Source organism: Eublepharis macularius, chromosome 5, assembly GCF_028583425.1.
Source record: "Eublepharis macularius isolate TG4126 chromosome 5, MPM_Emac_v1.0, whole genome shotgun sequence".
Lineage (NCBI taxonomy): Eukaryota > Metazoa > Chordata > Lepidosauria > Squamata > Eublepharidae > Eublepharis > Eublepharis macularius.
This window is the reverse complement of record NC_072794.1, coordinates 110761697-110780359: the sequence shown is the minus strand read 5'-3', so window position 1 is coordinate 110780359 and position 18663 is coordinate 110761697. Positions and strand designations below refer to the sequence as shown.

Here is an 18663-nt window from a genome sequence, read left to right as displayed (position 1 = left end):
TTCCTTTGCATTTCTCTGGCTGCTATGGAGTCTGTCATCCATTGCACTGCTAGATTCCTCTGCCACTAACACTTCAACACATGTCAAGGCTCCTTAAAAAACATTGTCTTTTTACACAGGGCAGAGGAAGCAAGTGCTTCACCAGAGGAAAACTTCTGCAGCAGCTGGAGAGAAGTGCAAGGGCAATGATACTATAGAATCCAAGGCAAATGCTTCTTCACCCAAAGTCTCCTACACGATTACTAAAGGCCAGCAGAAGTTGATTCCTGCTGATGGTCAGACAGGCCTACCCACTGCCATGCACAGAATTCATTTTTTCAACATATGATGGCAAATGCTAAAATTACATTTGAAGAACCCTGCCAAAAGCCAAATCCTAGCATGTGAGTAGATGGTATATGACAAGATAGGCAGGGATCTAGCACTTGCAAGATTTTCAAACATTTTTCCTGTAGTTACCATTTACCCATCCTTTAAAATCCATCAATAGTTTCATGATAAAACTGAATGGCAAAAGAATGAATGCAGCAAATCTAAGGGCTTATTTAGATAGCAACAGTTTCCTGCTTAGCACTACATTGGAAGTTGACAGAAAAGGAAACATAGGATTTTTGCACAGAGCTACTACCTTTAACTGTACCATACATGTTTATTCCATGGGTCAGCTGTTTAGACTAGGAGGGAGTAGTATTGGGTACAGTAAAACAGCACAGTGGACGTTTTTTATTTGGAAACATCCTTATTAGTAAGTTTAGTTACTGAAGCCCAATTGTCCAATAGTGGCATTATGATTAATGCTTTTTTTAAATAAAAAATTGAATCCATACCAATAATGTGATTTGTTTAGTAATACTGCTGTGAAGCCAGAATTTTTAATATTAAGGTAGTCAGCTCACCAAGTTTAACCTTTCTAGTCCTCAGTGGTATATTTCTGTGCAGAAATCAGCGGGCAAAACTTTTTTTCATGCTACGTAAATTACTATCACGCGCTATTTGTTTTCAATGTGAAGGTGCTGGTAAAGGCATAGCTACAGATGATAGTGACCCTACTGTTTGGATAATACCTGACTTAGATGCATAAGGGGGAGACAGCAATATTGGAGTGGGGGAAAGTAGCAGTGGCCATGAATGCATCATACCTCCCCAAGCAGATTTAGACATTCATGGCCTGGCGAGCCATTAAATGTGGAAAAATGTGCAATTAAAACATACTTTAGTAGGGAAGGAAGTAACTGTACTTTGAATTAAGCTTGCTATTTCCAACACTGTGAGGTTTCTAATAATTAGCTTTTATTTGGAAGCGATAACATATAGCATTTTTATGCTGTTTCTTTTTATATCTGTCTACTGCAAGCAGTACTCTTGATATGCTATACACTGTTTTAAAGTGTCCTGGTTGACAGAAAATTTAATTACAGTTGATTTCTCTTGATAGCTATGTACGTTGCGTTAAAATGGAAACCCAACAGAGTAAAATCATTAACCATGTCTTCCTATGTTAATTTACCTAGCCACATTTAGCTCTTATGTGTTAAGTGAAGGCTATTTAATCATCCCTGATCCTGAAGAATTTATTACAGAGAAGCTTTTCAATAACAAAGTTGCACGCACAAGGTTACAAGAAAACTTGTTCTTGTATGATATGACCCCAAGGTACCTAAGTGGTTCTACTTATCTTAAGGCTACAATCTTAACATGTTTATCAAGAATCAAGTCCAAGTGAACTCAGAAGAGTTTATTTTGAATAAACGTGTTTGGGATCAGGTTACAAGAAAGTTAACTACATTTAAAAGTAAGAGTTTTGCCACTGTGAAATGGAGCAAAACTAGTTCTGTGCATATAGATAAAATTGTTTATGGAAAACAAAGGGTAGAGGAATGAAATATGGTATATCAAGTTTTTTAAAAAGAGTCTTAAGAGGCTAAGCATTTTATTAACTTGATGGAAGTATAAGCAGCCACTGACCACAATTACAGGGCTTTTAAGTAGTAATGCTCTTTAAATCTGGAGCACTTTCATTATTGCTGGCATTGAGCAGCCCCCAGAATCCTGATGCAAGTTCTTCTTCCCTCAATCTTCTGTTTTAGCAAACCACATGCATTTTTTTTACCAGAAAGGAAACACACATTGTGATATTATGATACAGGTTAGTATGCTTAAACAGAATGAGAAAAGAACTTAATGAGAGGATGCTGTTTTTGTCTGTAACAGACAGTTCTGTCCTCAGTGAGAGGGAGCATGCAATAATGAAAGTGTTTCAAACTTATTGGAATGATGGGGAAATAACAGTAGCCATGAATGTGTCACATCTCCCCAAGCGAATCTGGACATTATGAAAAATGGAAAAACCATTAAATGTGGAAAAACATGCAATTAAAATTTAATAGGGAAGTAACAGTACTTTGAATTAAACTTGCTATTTCCAGCACTGTGAGGTTTCTAATAATTAGCTTTTATTTGGAACTTCACAATCTTTTAAAATAAGTAAGGGGATCTTTGAAAACTGACCTCAGTTATTTGTAACCCTGGGAGTACACAGACCTTACATCTCTTTTCATGCACAGCTTTAGTACTTAATTGCAACCTGCATTATCTAATCTCATTTCAGTCTTCAAATTTGTGAGGAAAAACTAGTTTCATAGAATACTGTTGTATTTGATGCCTACAATGGGAGCTGGGAAGACATTACTTGACTTTATACCAAGCAAATTAATTAGGACAGTAGCCCAGCATACTGCCCTGTCAAATTGGGATGTACTTGTGTTGCTTCCAAACTAGATGATTTCATTCACTTCAGGGAAACCATAACACACCCATATGTTAAAATGTAGGAAAAATTGAAAATGGTGTTAAATGTGTCCTATGGACTCACAAGACTTTTAAAAAGCATAAATGTTCTCTGATGTACTTTGATATAGAGAAGGGGGCCTCTTTCTGATTGTAAAGTTCCATATGCTGTCATGTGTGCCAGATAATGTTTGAGAGAAAATGAGAGTGATTTTTTTACTGTCAGCAAATACCCTTCCCCAAACTGCAGCCACATTCAAACAGTATTGCAGACTGAAAATAATTTGTATGAATGGAGTGAGTTAGGATGGAATTAATTTTGCCTACTGATAAAGCTTTGTGAACAAACTTTTTAAGATGAAAAAATTGGTGCCTTGTATCTAATTACATTTTGCATGGGACACAAGTTTAAAATTTTGGGGTGTTTTTTGTTCTCCCAAATACGTGTCTTTACAATACTTTAGTATCATTGGCTTTTTTACATTTCATATCTGTATGCGAACGGGGAAAACAGTTTCTACCAGCAACTTGTTGTATCTTACTGTATGTGTCTAAAGACTATTTCTTATAATGCAAATGACTTGCTCAAAAGCAGATCTTTTTTTTTTTTTTTGCTTTAAATCTTGGTCAGTAAATACTTTTTCAAACTAGAATTACTACTCTAAGCAAGTACTTTGCCAGCTTTGTGTGATCTGGAAGGTAAAAGCTCCCAGAGTTTCTCTTACAGCACTTAAGGAAAGGCTCATAAAATCACTGGTGCCTTGCAACCATTTTCTTTACCATGGTACTACTACAAAGTTCCCATGAATAGAAAAGCAAGTGGTTACTTCTTCATGTTGGTAGTACTGCATCATTGAAAATACAAATGTCCAGTTGTGCTTAGAGAAGCTAAATATCACTTTGTAAAGGTGCTTAACAAAGAATGCAGTATTTACTGAATATTACTTCTTTGATAATCAAAGCCAGCACCTGCTCTAAGATATAACTGGAAATATCTGTTAGCATCTCAGCTAGAAGATGTAGTCACAGTTGTAGTTCCTCCACTGAAGGAAGACATAAGCAAACTCAGCAGGACAAAGCTGATGGAGTACTTACAGTATCTGCAATTAATTCACATTGGAGCAAGGGGAAAAAAATTAAACATCCCCTCAAAAGTAAAGCAAAATACTGTCATGTACACTTGTAGAACATGTCTTTCCTTTATTTTTAATATACAGTAACCTTCAAGAAGACTTGAAAATATAGTTAATTGGAAGAATTATAAATCAAGTACTTAAGAGCATTGATAAAGGAGTAGTAATATTCACAGCTCCCGCCTATCCTGCTACTCGGGGATATCCTGCTAATTATCATAGGAAAGGGAGGAACAGGTACAAGACAGCTCACTTCCCTCACAACCTTTCAGTGCTTTTAAAAGGATATTCTTTCTCATGATTGCAACCAGCAATCTTGAAGCAAGCAGCAGGTCTTGCAACTTCAACTTGACAAATCCTTTAAGACTCAAAATAGGTTGGTAAATCTGTTTTGCCCTAACCATTCTAACCCAATCTCATCAGATCTCAGAAGCTAAGCGGGGTTATTTCTGATTAGTACTTGGGGGGGAGACCACTACGGAAGTCCCGTGTTATTACACAGAGGCAAGCAATGGCAAACCACTTCTGAATGTCTCTTGCCTTAAAAACTCATTGGGGTCACTGTAAGTCAGCTGTTAAAACTAAAAAATCCAGCGCATAAAATCTTTTAGGGAACAGTCTTTCTGATCCCATTCGGGGTTTTAATAATGACTGAAAATATAGAATGCATCTTTATAACTTTCCAAAACTGTGTAATTTTTTTTTAAAAACTAATGACAATTGTCAACACATTACTGAGATGTGAAGTAAGAAGGCCATCAGTGAGCCACAATAAGGGAGTGTACCTGACACCCTTACTGACAGTTATTGCAGAGGAAGGTGGATAGATCTGAGTTTGCAGCCCCCCTCCTGCTGCTGCCACCACCCACCAAGATGGGCATCTGGAACCACTCAGTTGCTGCTGCCTCTTATTTCTGAACTTCTTTGCCAGCTGCCTCCAACTGAAATACTTCTATAATACATATAGGCAAGAAGCATAAATAGGCCTCCTCTGGTTTTTAAGGGCAAGATTGGACTAGACATTTTACATTACTGAACAGAGAATATAGTTATTAGAGAGCTTTGCTTAGTAAAACCTTCAAAGGCAATATTGGATGCTATAACTAAATCTTGAGTGCAGAAGACCCTTATTTAACTCGTTCAAACACACACAATGCACATAAAGTCAGCCATGATTTCCCCCCAGTGTAAAGCTACAATCCTAACCTTGGTCAACAGATACAGTACTTTATTATTAGGGTTCTAGTTGAATTAGTCTCAAAAAGCAATTGACAGCAAACAGGTTAATTCATTTTCAAATACTGCACAGAAAGCTGTTATCCCAAAAAGTATGGATTTCAGAATTCATTGGGCACAAAGGTAGGTCAACAGAATTCTTTTTGAGAGAGCACCTTTGAGTAATATCATCCTAACTTTACAGTAAAAGGTTCTATAGAAGTGTTACTATCATTTGCAAAGGTTCTACAAAAGCCATGCATTTTTCTTAATGCATCTGTGTAAGAATAACAACTGTGCTGGAAAAGTAATCCGCACCATTTGTGTGTGGGGGTGAGTTTTAAATACACAAAGATGCTAGCGACTTGTAGGGGCTGACAAAGCTGCCTGCAATCATATTTTGACTACAATTGTGTTAATTACTTAAGCTGACTCACTTAACACACTGGCAGTTTAGCTAAGCCAGCCTCTGCTACAAGGGTGTTTTTTTTTTGCTATAAAGGTAATTACAGAGGATATGGTTCTAACTTTTAGCGGCTCATGCCAACTCAGTGACTAAATATTTTTGAAATACAGCTGCTGTTCTTTCATATGTTGCTGGGTTTAATAGCTTGTAAATATAGAGCAATTAACTGTCATGCAACAAATGCAAAAGCGGTAGATCAAGATTCTGTCATACAAGAGAACTAAGGTTTTTTAAAAGCTGCATCATCTTGTTTTCTTTCCACCTAAATAATATCTACTATTCCTGACAGGCAGGTTTCATCCCATAGAATCTATTCTCTTATTCCTTATGGTGGATTCTAACGTCTTAAACAGAAATGCTCTACTAAACCATGATCTATTTACCTTTTATCCCCCATGAGAAGAAGAAAGGGATCTAATAATTATCTTGTGAAGAATCAACCTATTACTAAGGAACTTTAAGAGGTTCATAATCTTTTTCTGTAAAAAAAAACAGCATCCTGATCCTTATCTAACAATACTTGGTTAGCAAGTGGTGTGCTGTAACTTCAAAGGCTATAGAGAGTAATCTAAAGCACCAAAATGCTATGCAACATCAAAAGGTTTATTTTCCGTATAAAACATACAATCCTAATCCACAGCACCACAAAACACCTTTATGCTGGCAGAAAATTGTTCATAATTCAAGATCACCTGGGGCAGTGTTTCCCAAGCTGTGGGTTGCAACTCAAAAGTGTGTCACAGGCCAACCTTCCCTAATGGTCTCCCTAAAGGTTCCTGCCTTTTTTATCATTCTCTCCCTCCTTGTCAAAGTCTCACCTTCCACTTCTCTTTAAGGGGAAAAAAATCTGTCAGGCAACTGGTACTTTATAGTAGTAGTGGGAAGGAGAAAAAGCGCTGAAGAGCTGGTGGGAGCTGTTCAAATGCAAAGGCTGTGTACTTTGTACTGCCACTTGCTTGGGCGCAATTACCTTTTGTGCAATGTGTGTTGGTTTTGTAAAAGCATCGGGTTGGCTACTGTAGAAAATGGAATGCTGGACTACATGGGCACCTAGGTATTAGTCTGCCTAAGGCACCCAAAAACCTTGGGTCAGCCCTGCATGGGTCACCATACCAAGAAGACTGGGAACCACTGACCTAGGCCTTTTAAAAATGTATTTTCCCTATGAATAACTAACATGTCCTACTTAAACACGAGACTGGGGCTTGTTGCTTCCTCTTTGAGTGTGAAATATGAATCATGTTTTTATGATTTTTGTAAATCTTTACTCTTTTTACCTTGTTTTTGTAAGCTGAGATTTCCTATTAAAAAGAAAAAGTTCAGTGCACTGGCATGTATTTATTTCATACTTTAGTCCAGGATGTTAAACAGTACAAAAGCTACTTTCATCTGCAAGTTACATGTGTTTTAAATAACAAGCTTTTGGCAAATACAACATAGTGTTAGGCTGCTACCTGGAATCAAACACATCGTTCCTAAACATGTGAACATAACATACCAAAAAAGTGTACACTCATTTCAGTGATTTTTCCCAATCATTCAGCTTAGATTTCTGGAGCTGCTGTTGCGTCAAATTATTTAGTATAAGCAGCATGTGGAAGGTAACATCACAGCTATAACCAATGCAGTGATCAATCACAAGGCATTTGGTCATACAGCAGGAAGGAAAGTCTTCAGACTTGATGGATGAAGATCTACTTCTTTTTCATCTGTAATCAAGTATATTATAAAAATCAGAGGACTAAATTGATGCTGTCCTGCACAAGTAGACAACTCAGTTTTTCCATAAAAGCATAATCCCCATCAGCTGAGAAAATTTTGTGCAACCCCATGTACATTTTCAAAATTCTAGCTTTTGTTGCCATGTAAACTTGTCTGGAAAATGTCAGTGTCTAAAATACACTACAAATTTATTCTCTCATTTCATATCTAATAATGACTTAGAGCCAAAACACACGTTAAGAAAAACCTAGGTTCAGCACGTATTCTCTTACCTCAAGGTTTGCTGGGATCTGTAGGCGTCCTGGAAGCTTAAAGTTTAGCATTTACAGAGCAGCAAAAAGGGAAAGGGAAATACAGGCGCCTGTATTTTAAGCTTTAAGCTTCCAGGACGCCTTTAAGCTTCCAGGACGCTTGCAGATCCTTTAAGCTTCCAGGACTTTAAGCTTCCAGGACCCCTACAGATCTTTAAGCTTCCAGGACGCCTACTTTAAGCTTCCAGGACTCCTACAGATCCCGGCAAACCTTGAGGTAAGAGAACACGTGCTGAACCTAGGTTTTTCTTAACGTGTGTTTTGGCTCTCAGTGAGATACCAGTTTGGAAATTATTTGTAGGACTGAGAAATATAACTAATCTGTGCACTTTCCATAATTCCTCACCCATTCAGGAAATAAATACGTGCAAGGGAATTTGGCAAATATGAACAAACTGTAGCTAACGTTTTAAGCCCATCCGTTTTCATGAAGGATAAAACATTTTTTGCTGCACATTGTCATCCAGGGCTTCTCATCCATTTGGCTACAGGTATGTACTCAAAAAAATTCGGGTTTCCCACTTCGGGTTTTGGGTATTTCAATCACTTCAGTATGCTCCATAAAGATGCAGAGCATACTGAAGTGAGGGGGAAGCTTTGTCCGAGCCCCCCACCCCCACCCCACTTAGCTGGCCAGGAGGCAGCCGGGAAAATCAGCTGGGTGGTGGGAGGGTGCGCAGCCGCCATCTCCACAGCTGCCTCTGCGACCAACTAGGAGGCAGGAAGGCCCGGAACCACCTCCTCCACAGCCAGGGGGAAGGCAGGAAGGTCCACAGCTGCCACCGCCACAGCCAGCAGAAAGGTGGGAAGGAACTTTAATAATAATAACATTCGATTTATATACCACCCTTCAGGATGACTTAACACCTACTCAGAGCAGTTTACAATGTTATTATCCCCACAACAACAATCACCCTGTGAGGTGGGTGGGGCTGAGAGAGCTCCTAGAAGCTGTGACTGACCCAAGGTCACCCAGCTGGCTTCAAGTGCAGGAGTGGGGAATCAAACCCAGTTCTCCAGATTAGAGTCTCACACTCTTAACCACTACACCAAACTGGCTCTCAACCAAACTTCAGCTGGCCCACAGGGGGATTCCCCTGTGGGCCAGCTGAAGACCAGGAAGGGCCCCGAATCTTCCCAAAGTGACCCAAATCGCTTCGGAAGCTTTGATTCAGGATTTCCAAATTGAGGTCAGCATGCTGGCCCTGATTTGGAAATTCCAGATCGGTACAGATGATGTCCAATTCGGGTATTTTTCCTGAATCAGAAACCTGAAGCACATACCCCTAGTTGCTACTTTTAAATGTTAACAAGCATTCATTATTTAAATCCAAGTACTTAATGTATGTCTCTTTAGACAAACATGGGTAAGTAAAGCATACATCAGAATGCTTTCCTTATAGCAAGTCCTTTTCCTAACCTAAGTGTAACAAGCTTCCAGAATACCCCAAAAACTCTCAGTTTAGTTCAGGTTGTGCCATGGAAATCTGATCCAGTTAATATATTCCATCAAGGACTAGTATTTTTTTTCTGTAGGGAGTTTCCAGCAAGAAACATAAAGGAAAGACATTACTAAATGGCAGTCAAAGGTAAGTCTTAGTTAATATGATTTTGAGTTGCTCAGTAGTAAACTGCACATTAAACTGAGTTAGGATGCCTCCTTTAGAACAAAATTCCAGGTTTTAAAAATTTCCTTGAACTTAAAGGTACTTTATGTTTGTAATTTTGAAGCAAAAAAAGCTGGAATTAGATTCTAGTTTTTTATAAAAACAAAAGGGAAAGGAGTTACAGCAGTCTCTAATATTCTTGCCCTAACACAGGAAAAGCTTCAAAAGTAGAAAAGTGAGATGAAGGTTCTAATCCAATATTAGATCATAAACAATTAAAGTGGATAACGTTCAGTCAACCCCAAAAGATCTGAGACATAGCAGCCTAGTTTTTTGGAACTGTATTAGGAGCCTAAGAGTACCCAAATCGCTCATCCTACTATATAAAAGAGTGTTTTCCAGACAACTCACTTCCTACCTTGGTGTGCCTCCAGAGGCCGCTGCCACTGCGGGAAACCCAGACCAGGATTAGGAGGCATTGCCCACCCCCCACCTTCACCTGGCCAGGATCAGAAACCAAGAAGGTGGCAATGCCTGCCCACTGCCTTCACCTCGCCGGGATCAGGAGCGGAGCAGGTGGCAACTCACTTCCTACCCTGGTGCACATCCAGACAGTGCTGCCATGGCAGGAAACCCAGACCAGGTCAGGAGCAGATGGCAATGCCTGCTCCCCGCCTTCACCTGACCAGAAGCACGCATGGAGCAGGTGGTACTGCCCGCTCGCCGCCTTCACCCAGCTGGGATAATGAGCAGAGCAGGTGGAAATGCCCGCCCCCCCCTCGCCTTCACCCAGCCAGATCAGAAGCGGAGGAGGTGGAAATGCCTGTCCCCCACCTTCACCCGTCCGGGATCAGGAGCGGAGCAGGAGGCACAACAGGCTTTGTTGCTAGTCTTTTAGGAAGCAATGGTTGCACAGAACATATAATCATCCCATTTATTCAAGACCCCAATGTAAGGAAACAAATTAAAAGGCATACAGTATATCTTACCACTTCTGCTATGCAATGGGCTGAGGCGCCATCAAATCAATGTCTGTTAAACTTCTGGCTACCCAAACACCAATAGCAAAGAGACCCAGGTTAACTATGAGATTCCTGAAACAAATACAAAGAAGGCTTAATGATTATTTGGGTCAGTTGCTGTCACCATTTACTTATACACAAGCCTGCTAGAGGATTTCTTGCCTAGAGATGCTAATGCCAGATCTAAACATAAGTAAGGACTCGTAGAGAAACTGCAGCTAAATAGTCTCCTAATTGTCAAGCATATGCCAAAACTGCAGAGGAGGTGGATGCACAAATTAGAAGCTATTTCATATTCCCTTCCCTCCCTTAGTTATCACTAATGAAGTATACAGAAAGATGGAATACATTTTTCTGCTCCTGCCACTCATATTATGTACTTCTTGATTTTACAAAACTTAATTATATGATCAAGTGGAGGTATAAGCAGAACATAGCAAGCTTTCAGATCTCAGGTTCTGTCGTATCAGAGATTCTACACAAACAACCATACATTTTCATACACAAACGTTTCAGAAATAAGTTAATTTTCCTTTTAAAATGAGGCAAATATTTATTCCAAGACCCTACAATTCTAGATTAGACAATAAATTCCACAGACCATATCTAAAAGCATAATTTATACTGAAGAACAGCATAAACTGCAGAGAGTAGGACAATTAGGACAACACACTGATAAAGGGTAGCAATAAATCTATGTCCTGAATGGCAACTGACATGCAACTCAGTAACTTTGCTATAACCTCATCAAAAAGTATTAAATCTTGGTTACTGACATCCAGGTCCAGACCAAACTATTCATTTCAACTGTCAGAAAAGTAGTATACTTAACTGTATGGCAACACTTGTATGGCAACCTTTCCACAACTGGGACCCACCTCCATCCCCAGGTGTCAGCATGGGATCCCGAGGCGCAAGCATATAGCATGAAGTCATGTGACAGGAAAAAGGGGCCAATCTCTCAACCTGCCTGTGTTAAAAAGGGACCACCACCCCGCACAAACTCACACACATCGACTTCACCTTGCTGTCCTGCTGCTTTTCTCAGTGTGCATACAGAGAGGCAGGAGGCATGGTGCCCTTGCACTAAAAAGCCAACATATTTAAAAAGGCTTCTTTTTGGATCTTATGATCCAGCAGGTGGGTCTCCACAGCACACCTGAAGACCACTGGATTTTATTTATTGATTTAGTAATCTCAGGAGAATAACTTGCTCATTAAACAAGTGGTCTCTGCAAACCAGGCCCTACTGATATGAAGGTAAAACACAAAATGCCACAACCAGGTTTGCCTTGGGAACTAGAGATATATTCCAAATCTCAAGACTCCTCAAACTATAACTGTGGAGGCAGAGTGAGCATAAGAAGCCTGCAATACCTGCCAGATTGGTATGAGATGACCATGCGTGATGATAACACACAAAGGAAAAGAAAATGTGCATGATGACAACACAAAGGGAAAGAAAAGACAACAGAAAGTATATACAATGTGGAGTAAATACAAAAAATATAGATGTTGCCATCTGTTACACAGATATACACAGCAAGGAAGGCAGAAAAAATGGTGCCAGAAATTGTTTGATGGTAAGTCCCAAAGCATGCAATAGTTCTTTATACACATTGGGTCTGGTTTGTGTTCTATCTAACCCACTGTGCCTTTCATGGGGCCAATTTCAACATGCACACCTGCTTAACTTTCCAGTCTTACCGTATAACAACTCTCTAACTTCTTTTTCTATTTGCGTCTACACCTGCATGCATATTTTACATCCTGGCCTCTGATAACTGCAAATGCACTTTCTTACCTTATTTAAGTAAGCTCCAGTTCATAAGAGCTTATACCAAAATAAATCCCTTAATAAAGCGTTATTTAGGCCGCCAGAGCTCAACCTGATGGGTAGGCTACCCTACGAGTCACCGCGAAAGCTCTCTGAAGTATGCAGAGGGGCGCTTTTTAGGAACCGGCAACGGTGAAAGAGCGGACGTCTGCTTAGCCCAGAGCGCCCCTCCCGCTCTTTGTGCCTGGCGAGACCCACCTACGGAAATCATTGCGGTCGGTGCCGAAGCGATATGCCCCTCGGAGCCAGCCTCGCAGCCCTTCGGGCGTCACCACGCTAGAGGAACCCCCGCTGGCCCCCACCTGCCCGCTCGGAGCCATGGCCGCCGCCGCCGCCACTTCGCCTCAACGCCAGCCGCGCGTGTTCCTCTCAACACGGCGCTCATGCAAACGTCACTTCCGGTAAAGCGTGATGCATCAATTTCCTGTTGTACCTCAAAGAGGAGGGTCACGCCACGAAGGAATTCGAGAAAAGCTATCGCTTATCACAGCCATTCCCCACTCCTCCTAGTTTGGATTCAAAGCTAGAGCGGTCCCGCTCATCCCGGAAGTGGAAGCAACTATTCGAATAGGCGAGCTCTCTCTTTCTCGCTTTCTAAAACCAGCGCTAACATTACATTCTTCTAGCCCAAAAATGGATGTAGCCCGAAGCGACCGTAGAGTAGGAAGGGTTGCTGCACTTAGGAGCACTGAGTTGCGTCATTAAAAGTTCCCCTTCCACGCCTGCAAGCAAATAAAGGAGAAACTGAAACCTGTGACCGCTTAAAGATTACAATAGTTTTATAGTTTTGTAAATCTGTAGGCTTCAACTTGCCACAAGACTCCTTTTGGATATAGTGTAACGAACTAACCCAGCTGTCGACTGGGGTGTGTGTGACATTGGCTCTGTCTTTCCTTTTAGTGTTCCCAGAGGTGAAGGTGCCTGTAATTACAGCCACGAGGAAAAGCCTTTTCTGCTGGATGTACTAAAAGGATTGCCCATTGAAAATAATGGGAGAGGCTTGAATGCCCATTGGAAATAATGGGAACCTGGAATGCCCATTGACTTGCATGGGCTCCGTTGAAACACATAAGAGCAAAAAAAAAGGTCAAAGAAAATGTGGAATAGATTGTGAGAGAAAGTCTATGAGCCCAGATAGACTGTTCTGGGACTGGATTGACAGGCCCCTGAGTGCAATGATGGCCCCTGGGTCTTGGGGGACTGGAATGACAGGCCCCTACCTGGAATGAGGCCTGGGTGTGACACAGGGGCTCTGGGAGTGGAATGACAGGCCTCTAACTGGAATCATGGCCCCTGGGTATATCAGAAGGGCTCTGGGAGTGGAATGACAGGCACCCCACTGGAATGACAGCCCCTGGGTGTGACAGAAGGGGTCTGGGACTGGAATGACAGGCCCCTAACTGGAATGACGGCCCCTGGGTGTGACAGAAGGGCTCAGAGACTGGAATGACAGGCCCCTGCCTGGAATGACAGCCCCTGGGTGTGACAGAAGGGCTCTGGGAATGGAAGGTCAGGCCCCTGACTGGAATGATGGCCCCTGGGTGTGACAGACAGGCACTAGGACTGGAATGACAAGCCCGTGAGTGCAAGGAAAGCCCCTGGGTATAGCGTAAGCTTTCTGGGACCTAAATTACTCATCCTTGAATGGACTGAGACTCTCTAAATGTTGCAGAATTGTTCTGGGTCTGGAATGACATGCCCCTGAGTGGAATAATGGTCTCTTGCAGAGATAGTGGTCTGTAACTGGAGTCACCAAGACTGGATTTAAACACTTTACATTTTAATTAATATTTCTGGGAGATGCGTAGCTATAACCATTTCAGATCCTCTTGTATATTTATCCTTCCTGTTGCCTGCTCAGTGTCATTACACTTTCATGAAGTCTATATCGGCCACTTATTCTATTTTCAAGCATAAATCCTTCTGTTGTCTCCCTTCCTGTTCCCCCAGCCTATTCCACAGCATTCAAGACTTCCATGTTCCACTTAAGTATTACACTCTGCACAAATTCCTTGCTCACTTTTGCTCATTCTGTTGACCACTGACCCAGAGCACATCTCCATAGTCTCTCTGTGAAAAAACCCATTTCATACTCTAGGTAACAAACAGTTAAAAAACTCATGGTCTTATCTTGTTTCATGCTATTGCTGTTTTATCTATTTACTTAGTTTGTTAGTTTGTTTGCTGATAGTAGCATCTGTTGTATTTTTCTGGTGGGTCTGAATACTGCTTGAAGGTTGTGCTTTTTCATAAGCTTTCCCATCTGATCAGTGATTCCTTTGATATATGGCAAAAACACTTTTCCTGTGGGAGACTGTTTTTCCTTGGTTGTTTGATTTATCCTTGGTTTAATTGCTCTTCTGATTTCATTTCTGGAGTAGCCATTTGCTTGAAGTGCGTGGTTTAGATGATTAGTTTCCTCGTTGAGAAAGTGCGGTTCACATATCCATCTAGCAATAATATCAATAATGGATATGATGTAATCAATTTATTTATCACACATTGAAATTGTATACTTTTGTTTATTACTTATGTTGAATAGAGATAAGAGTGGCTTTAATTGCATACTTAGAGAGCCCGTGTTTTTCTTCCTGTGTTTTGCTTGCTTTCTCTTTAAGAGCCTCTGTTCTAGTAAGAGAATCACAAAGGGACCTGAAGGCTCAAAAGACTGAGGACCTATGAAATATTTATTTGTTTATTTTGTTGAATTGATACTTCACTTGCCCTGAAAGCAGGCTCAGAACAGGTAATAAAAAACCAAGTATAGAAACGGAGAAAACATTAATAGCATAAAACAAGATAAAACCATTAATACAATGTGTTAACTGTTTATAAAGTAGAGTATGAGATGAAATTTTTCAACGAAAGACTATGGAGGAGAGCTCTGGGTCTGTGGTCATCAGACTGCAAAAGCAAGCAAGGAACTCAGGCAGGGTGTGACACGTTAGGGGAGCATGGAAGCCTGAAGGCTGCTGAATGAAAGAGGGGGAAAAGAAGGGAGACAAGGGGAGAGTTTATGCTTAATAATAGAGGAGATGGCTGATATAAACCTCATGAAAGTAAAAGTAAACTGAGGAGCTGAAAGGAAGGATAAATATACAGATGGAACGGATTTGGTGAAACCTACACATCGTCCAGAAATGTCAACTAAGATGTAAAGTATTTCTTCTTGTCTACTGTTTGAGAATCTGGTAGCAAACAACTTTCCGCACATAGGGGCTGTCGTTTCACTCAGGCAGCTGTCATTCAGGTAGCAGAGCCCTTCTTCCATGACCGGGGGCTGTCAGTCCTGTCCCAGAAGGCTTCTGCATCATCTAGAAGCTGTGATTTAACTGCAGGAACTGTCACTCCAGTCCCAGAACAATCCTTCTACACCCTAGGGCCGTCATTCCACTCCAGGGCCTGTCATTCCAGTCCCCAAGACCTTCTGTCACACCCAGGGGTCATCATTGCACTCAGGGGCTTGTCATTCCTGTCCCAGAGCCCTTCTGATATACCCACGGGCAGGCATTCCAGTTAGAAGCCTGTCATTCCACTCCCAGAGCCCCTGTGTCACACCAAGGGGTCGTCATTCCAGTTAGGGGCCTGTCCCATCCCAGAACCCTTTTGTCACACCCAAGGGCCATGATTCCAGTCAGGGGCCTGTCATTCCACTCCCAGAGCCCTTCTGTCACACCCAGGAGCCGTCATTCCAATCAGTGGCCTGTCATTCCAGTTCCAGGGCCCTTTTCTCACACCCAGGGGCCATCATTCCAGTCAGGGGTCTGTCATTCCAGTGTCAGAGCCTTTCACTTACACCCAGGGGCCATCATTCCAGTCAGGGGGCCGTCATTCCGGTCCCAGAGCATGTCTGTCACACCCAGGGCCTGTCATTCCAGTTAGGCTCCTGTCATTCCCGTCCCCAAGCACTTCTGTCACACCCAAGGGCCATTATTGCAGTCAGGGGCCTGTCATTCCAGTCCCCGAGCCCTTCAGATATACCCAGGGGCAGTCATTCCAGTCAGGGTCCTGTCATTCCATTCCCAGAGCCCTTCTGTCACACCCAGGGGCCGTCATTCCACAGGGGCCTGTCATTACAGGCCTAGAGCCCTTCTGTCACACCCAAGGGCCATCTTTCCAGTCAGGGGCCTGTCATTCCAGTCTCTGAGCCCTTCTGTCACACCCAGGGGCCATCACTCCATTGGGGTGCCTGTCATTCCACTCCCAGAGCCCTTCTGATATACTCAGGGGCTGTCATTCCAGTTAGAGGCCTGTCATTCCACTCCCAGAGCCCCTGTGTCACACCCAGGCCATCATTCCAGGTAGGGGCCTGTCATTCCAGTCCCAGAGCCCTTGTCACACCCAGGGGCTGTCATTCCAGTCAGAGGCCTGTCATTCACTTCGGATATACCCAGGGGCCATGATTCCAGTAAGGGGCCTGTCATTCCACTCCCAGAGCCCTTCTGTCACACCCAGGAGCCGTCATTCCAATCAGTGGCCTGTCATTCCAGTTCCAGGGCCCTTTTCTCACACCCAGGGGCCATCATTCCAGTCAGGGGTCTGTCATTCCAGTGTCAGAGCCTTTCACTTACACCCAGGGGCCATCATTCCAGTCAGGGGGCCGTCATTCCGGTCCCAGAGCATGTCTGTCACACCCAGGGCCTGTCATTCCAGTTAGGCTCCTGTCATTCCCGTCCCCAAGCACTTCTGTCACACCCAAGGGCCATTATTGCAGTCAGGGGCCTGTCATTCCAGTCCCCGAGCCCTTCAGATATACCCAGGGGCAGTCATTCCAGTCAGGGTCCTGTCATTCCATTCCCAGAGCCCTTCTGTCACACCCAGGGGCCGTCATTCCACAGGGGCCTGTCATTACAGGCCTAGAGCCCTTCTGTCACACCCAAGGGCCATCTTTCCAGTCAGGGGCCTGTCATTCCAGTCTCTGAGCCCTTCTGTCACACCCAGGGGCCATCACTCCATTGGGGTGCCTGTCATTCCACTCCCAGAGCCCTTCTGATATACTCAGGGGCTGTCATTCCAGTTAGAGGCCTGTCATTCCACTCCCAGAGCCCCTGTGTCACACCCAGGCCATCATTCCAGGTAGGGGCCTGTCATTCCAGTCCCAGAGCCCTTGTCACACCCAGGGGCTGGCATTCCAGTCAGAGGCCTGTCATTCACTTCGGATATACCCAGGGGCCATGATTCCAGTAAGGGGCCTGTCATTCCAGTCCTAGTGCCTGTCTGTCACACCCAGGAGCCGTCATTCCAGTCAGGGGCCTATCATTCCAGTCCCAGAGCCCTTCTGTCACACCCAGGGGCCGTCATTTCAGTCAGGGGCCTGTCATTCCAGTCCCAGACCCCTTATCTCACACCTGGGGGCTGTCATTCCAGTCAGGGGTCTGTCATTGCAGTCCCTGAGCCCTACTGTCACACCCAGGGGCTGTCATTCCAGTCAGGGGCCTGTCATTCCAGTTCCAGAGCCCTTCTGTCACACCCAGGGGCCGTCATTCCAGTCAGGGGCCTGTCATTCCAGTCCCAGAGCCCTTCTGTCACACCCAGGGGCCGTCATTCCAGTCAGGGGCCTGTCAATCCAGTCACCGAGCCCTTCAAATATACACAGGGGCAGTAATTCCAGTCAGGGGCCTGTCATTCCAGTCCCAGGGCCCTTCTGTCACACCCAGGGGCCGTCATTCCAGTCAGGGGCCTGTTATTCCAGTCCCAGACCCCTTCTGTCACACCCAGGGGCCGTCATTCCAGTGGGGTCCCTGTCATTCCACTCCTCGAGCCCTTCTGATATACCCAGGGGCCGTCATTCCAGGTAGGGGCCTGTCATTCCAGTCCCAGAGCCCTTCTGTCACACCCAGGGGCTGTCATTTTAGTGAAGTGCCTGTCATTCCAGTTCCAGACCACTTCTGTCACACCCAGGGGCCGTTATTCCAGTCCCAGAGCCCTTATCTCACACCTAGGGGCTGTCATTCCAGTCAGGGGCCTGTCATTCCAACCCCAAGACCTTCTCTCACACTCAGGGGCAGTCATTCCAGTCAGGGGTCTGTCATTGCAGTCCCAGAGGCCTGCTGTCACACCCAGGGGCTGTCATTCCACTCCTCGAGCCCTTCTGATATACCCAGGGGCCGTCATTCCAGGTAGGGGCCTGTCATTCCAGTCCCAGAGCCCTTGTCACACCCAGGGGCTGTCATTCCAGTCAGAGGCCTGTCATTCACTTCGGATATACCCAGGGGCCATGATTCCAGTAAGGGGCCTGTCATTCCAGTCCTAGTGCCTGTCTGTCACACCCAGGAGCCGTCATTCCAGTCAGGGGCCTATCATTCCAGTCCCAGAGCCCTTCTGTCACACCCAGGGGCTGTCATTTTAGTGAAGTGCCTGTCATTCCAGTTCCAGACCCCTTCTGTCACACCCAGGGGCCGTCATTTCAGTCAGGGGCCTGTCATTCCAGTCCCAGACCCCTTATCTCACACCTGGGGGCTGTCATTCCAGTCAGGGGTCTGTCATTGCAGTCCCTGAGCCCTACTGTCACACCCAGGGGCTGTCATTCCAGTCAGGGGCCTGTCATTCCAGTTCCAGAGCCC

The 18663-nt window shown here is 43.8% G+C and overlaps 1 protein-coding gene across 1 annotated transcript; it reads right to left on the bottom strand.

The window, feature by feature from the left end:
* Positions 1–6924: 6924 nt before the first annotated feature.
* TOMM6 (translocase of outer mitochondrial membrane 6) lies at positions 6925–12490 on the bottom strand. Its single transcript, XM_054981149.1, has 3 exons — positions 12299–12490; positions 10231–10335; positions 6925–7310 (listed from the first exon to the last, which is right to left on the bottom strand). The coding sequence occupies exons 1-2, from the start codon at positions 12418–12420 to the stop codon at positions 10239–10241; spliced, it is 219 nt and encodes a 72-aa protein (XP_054837124.1). The 5' UTR covers positions 12421–12490; the 3' UTR covers positions 6925–7310; positions 10231–10238.
* Between the last annotated feature and the right edge of the window lie 6173 nt (positions 12491–18663).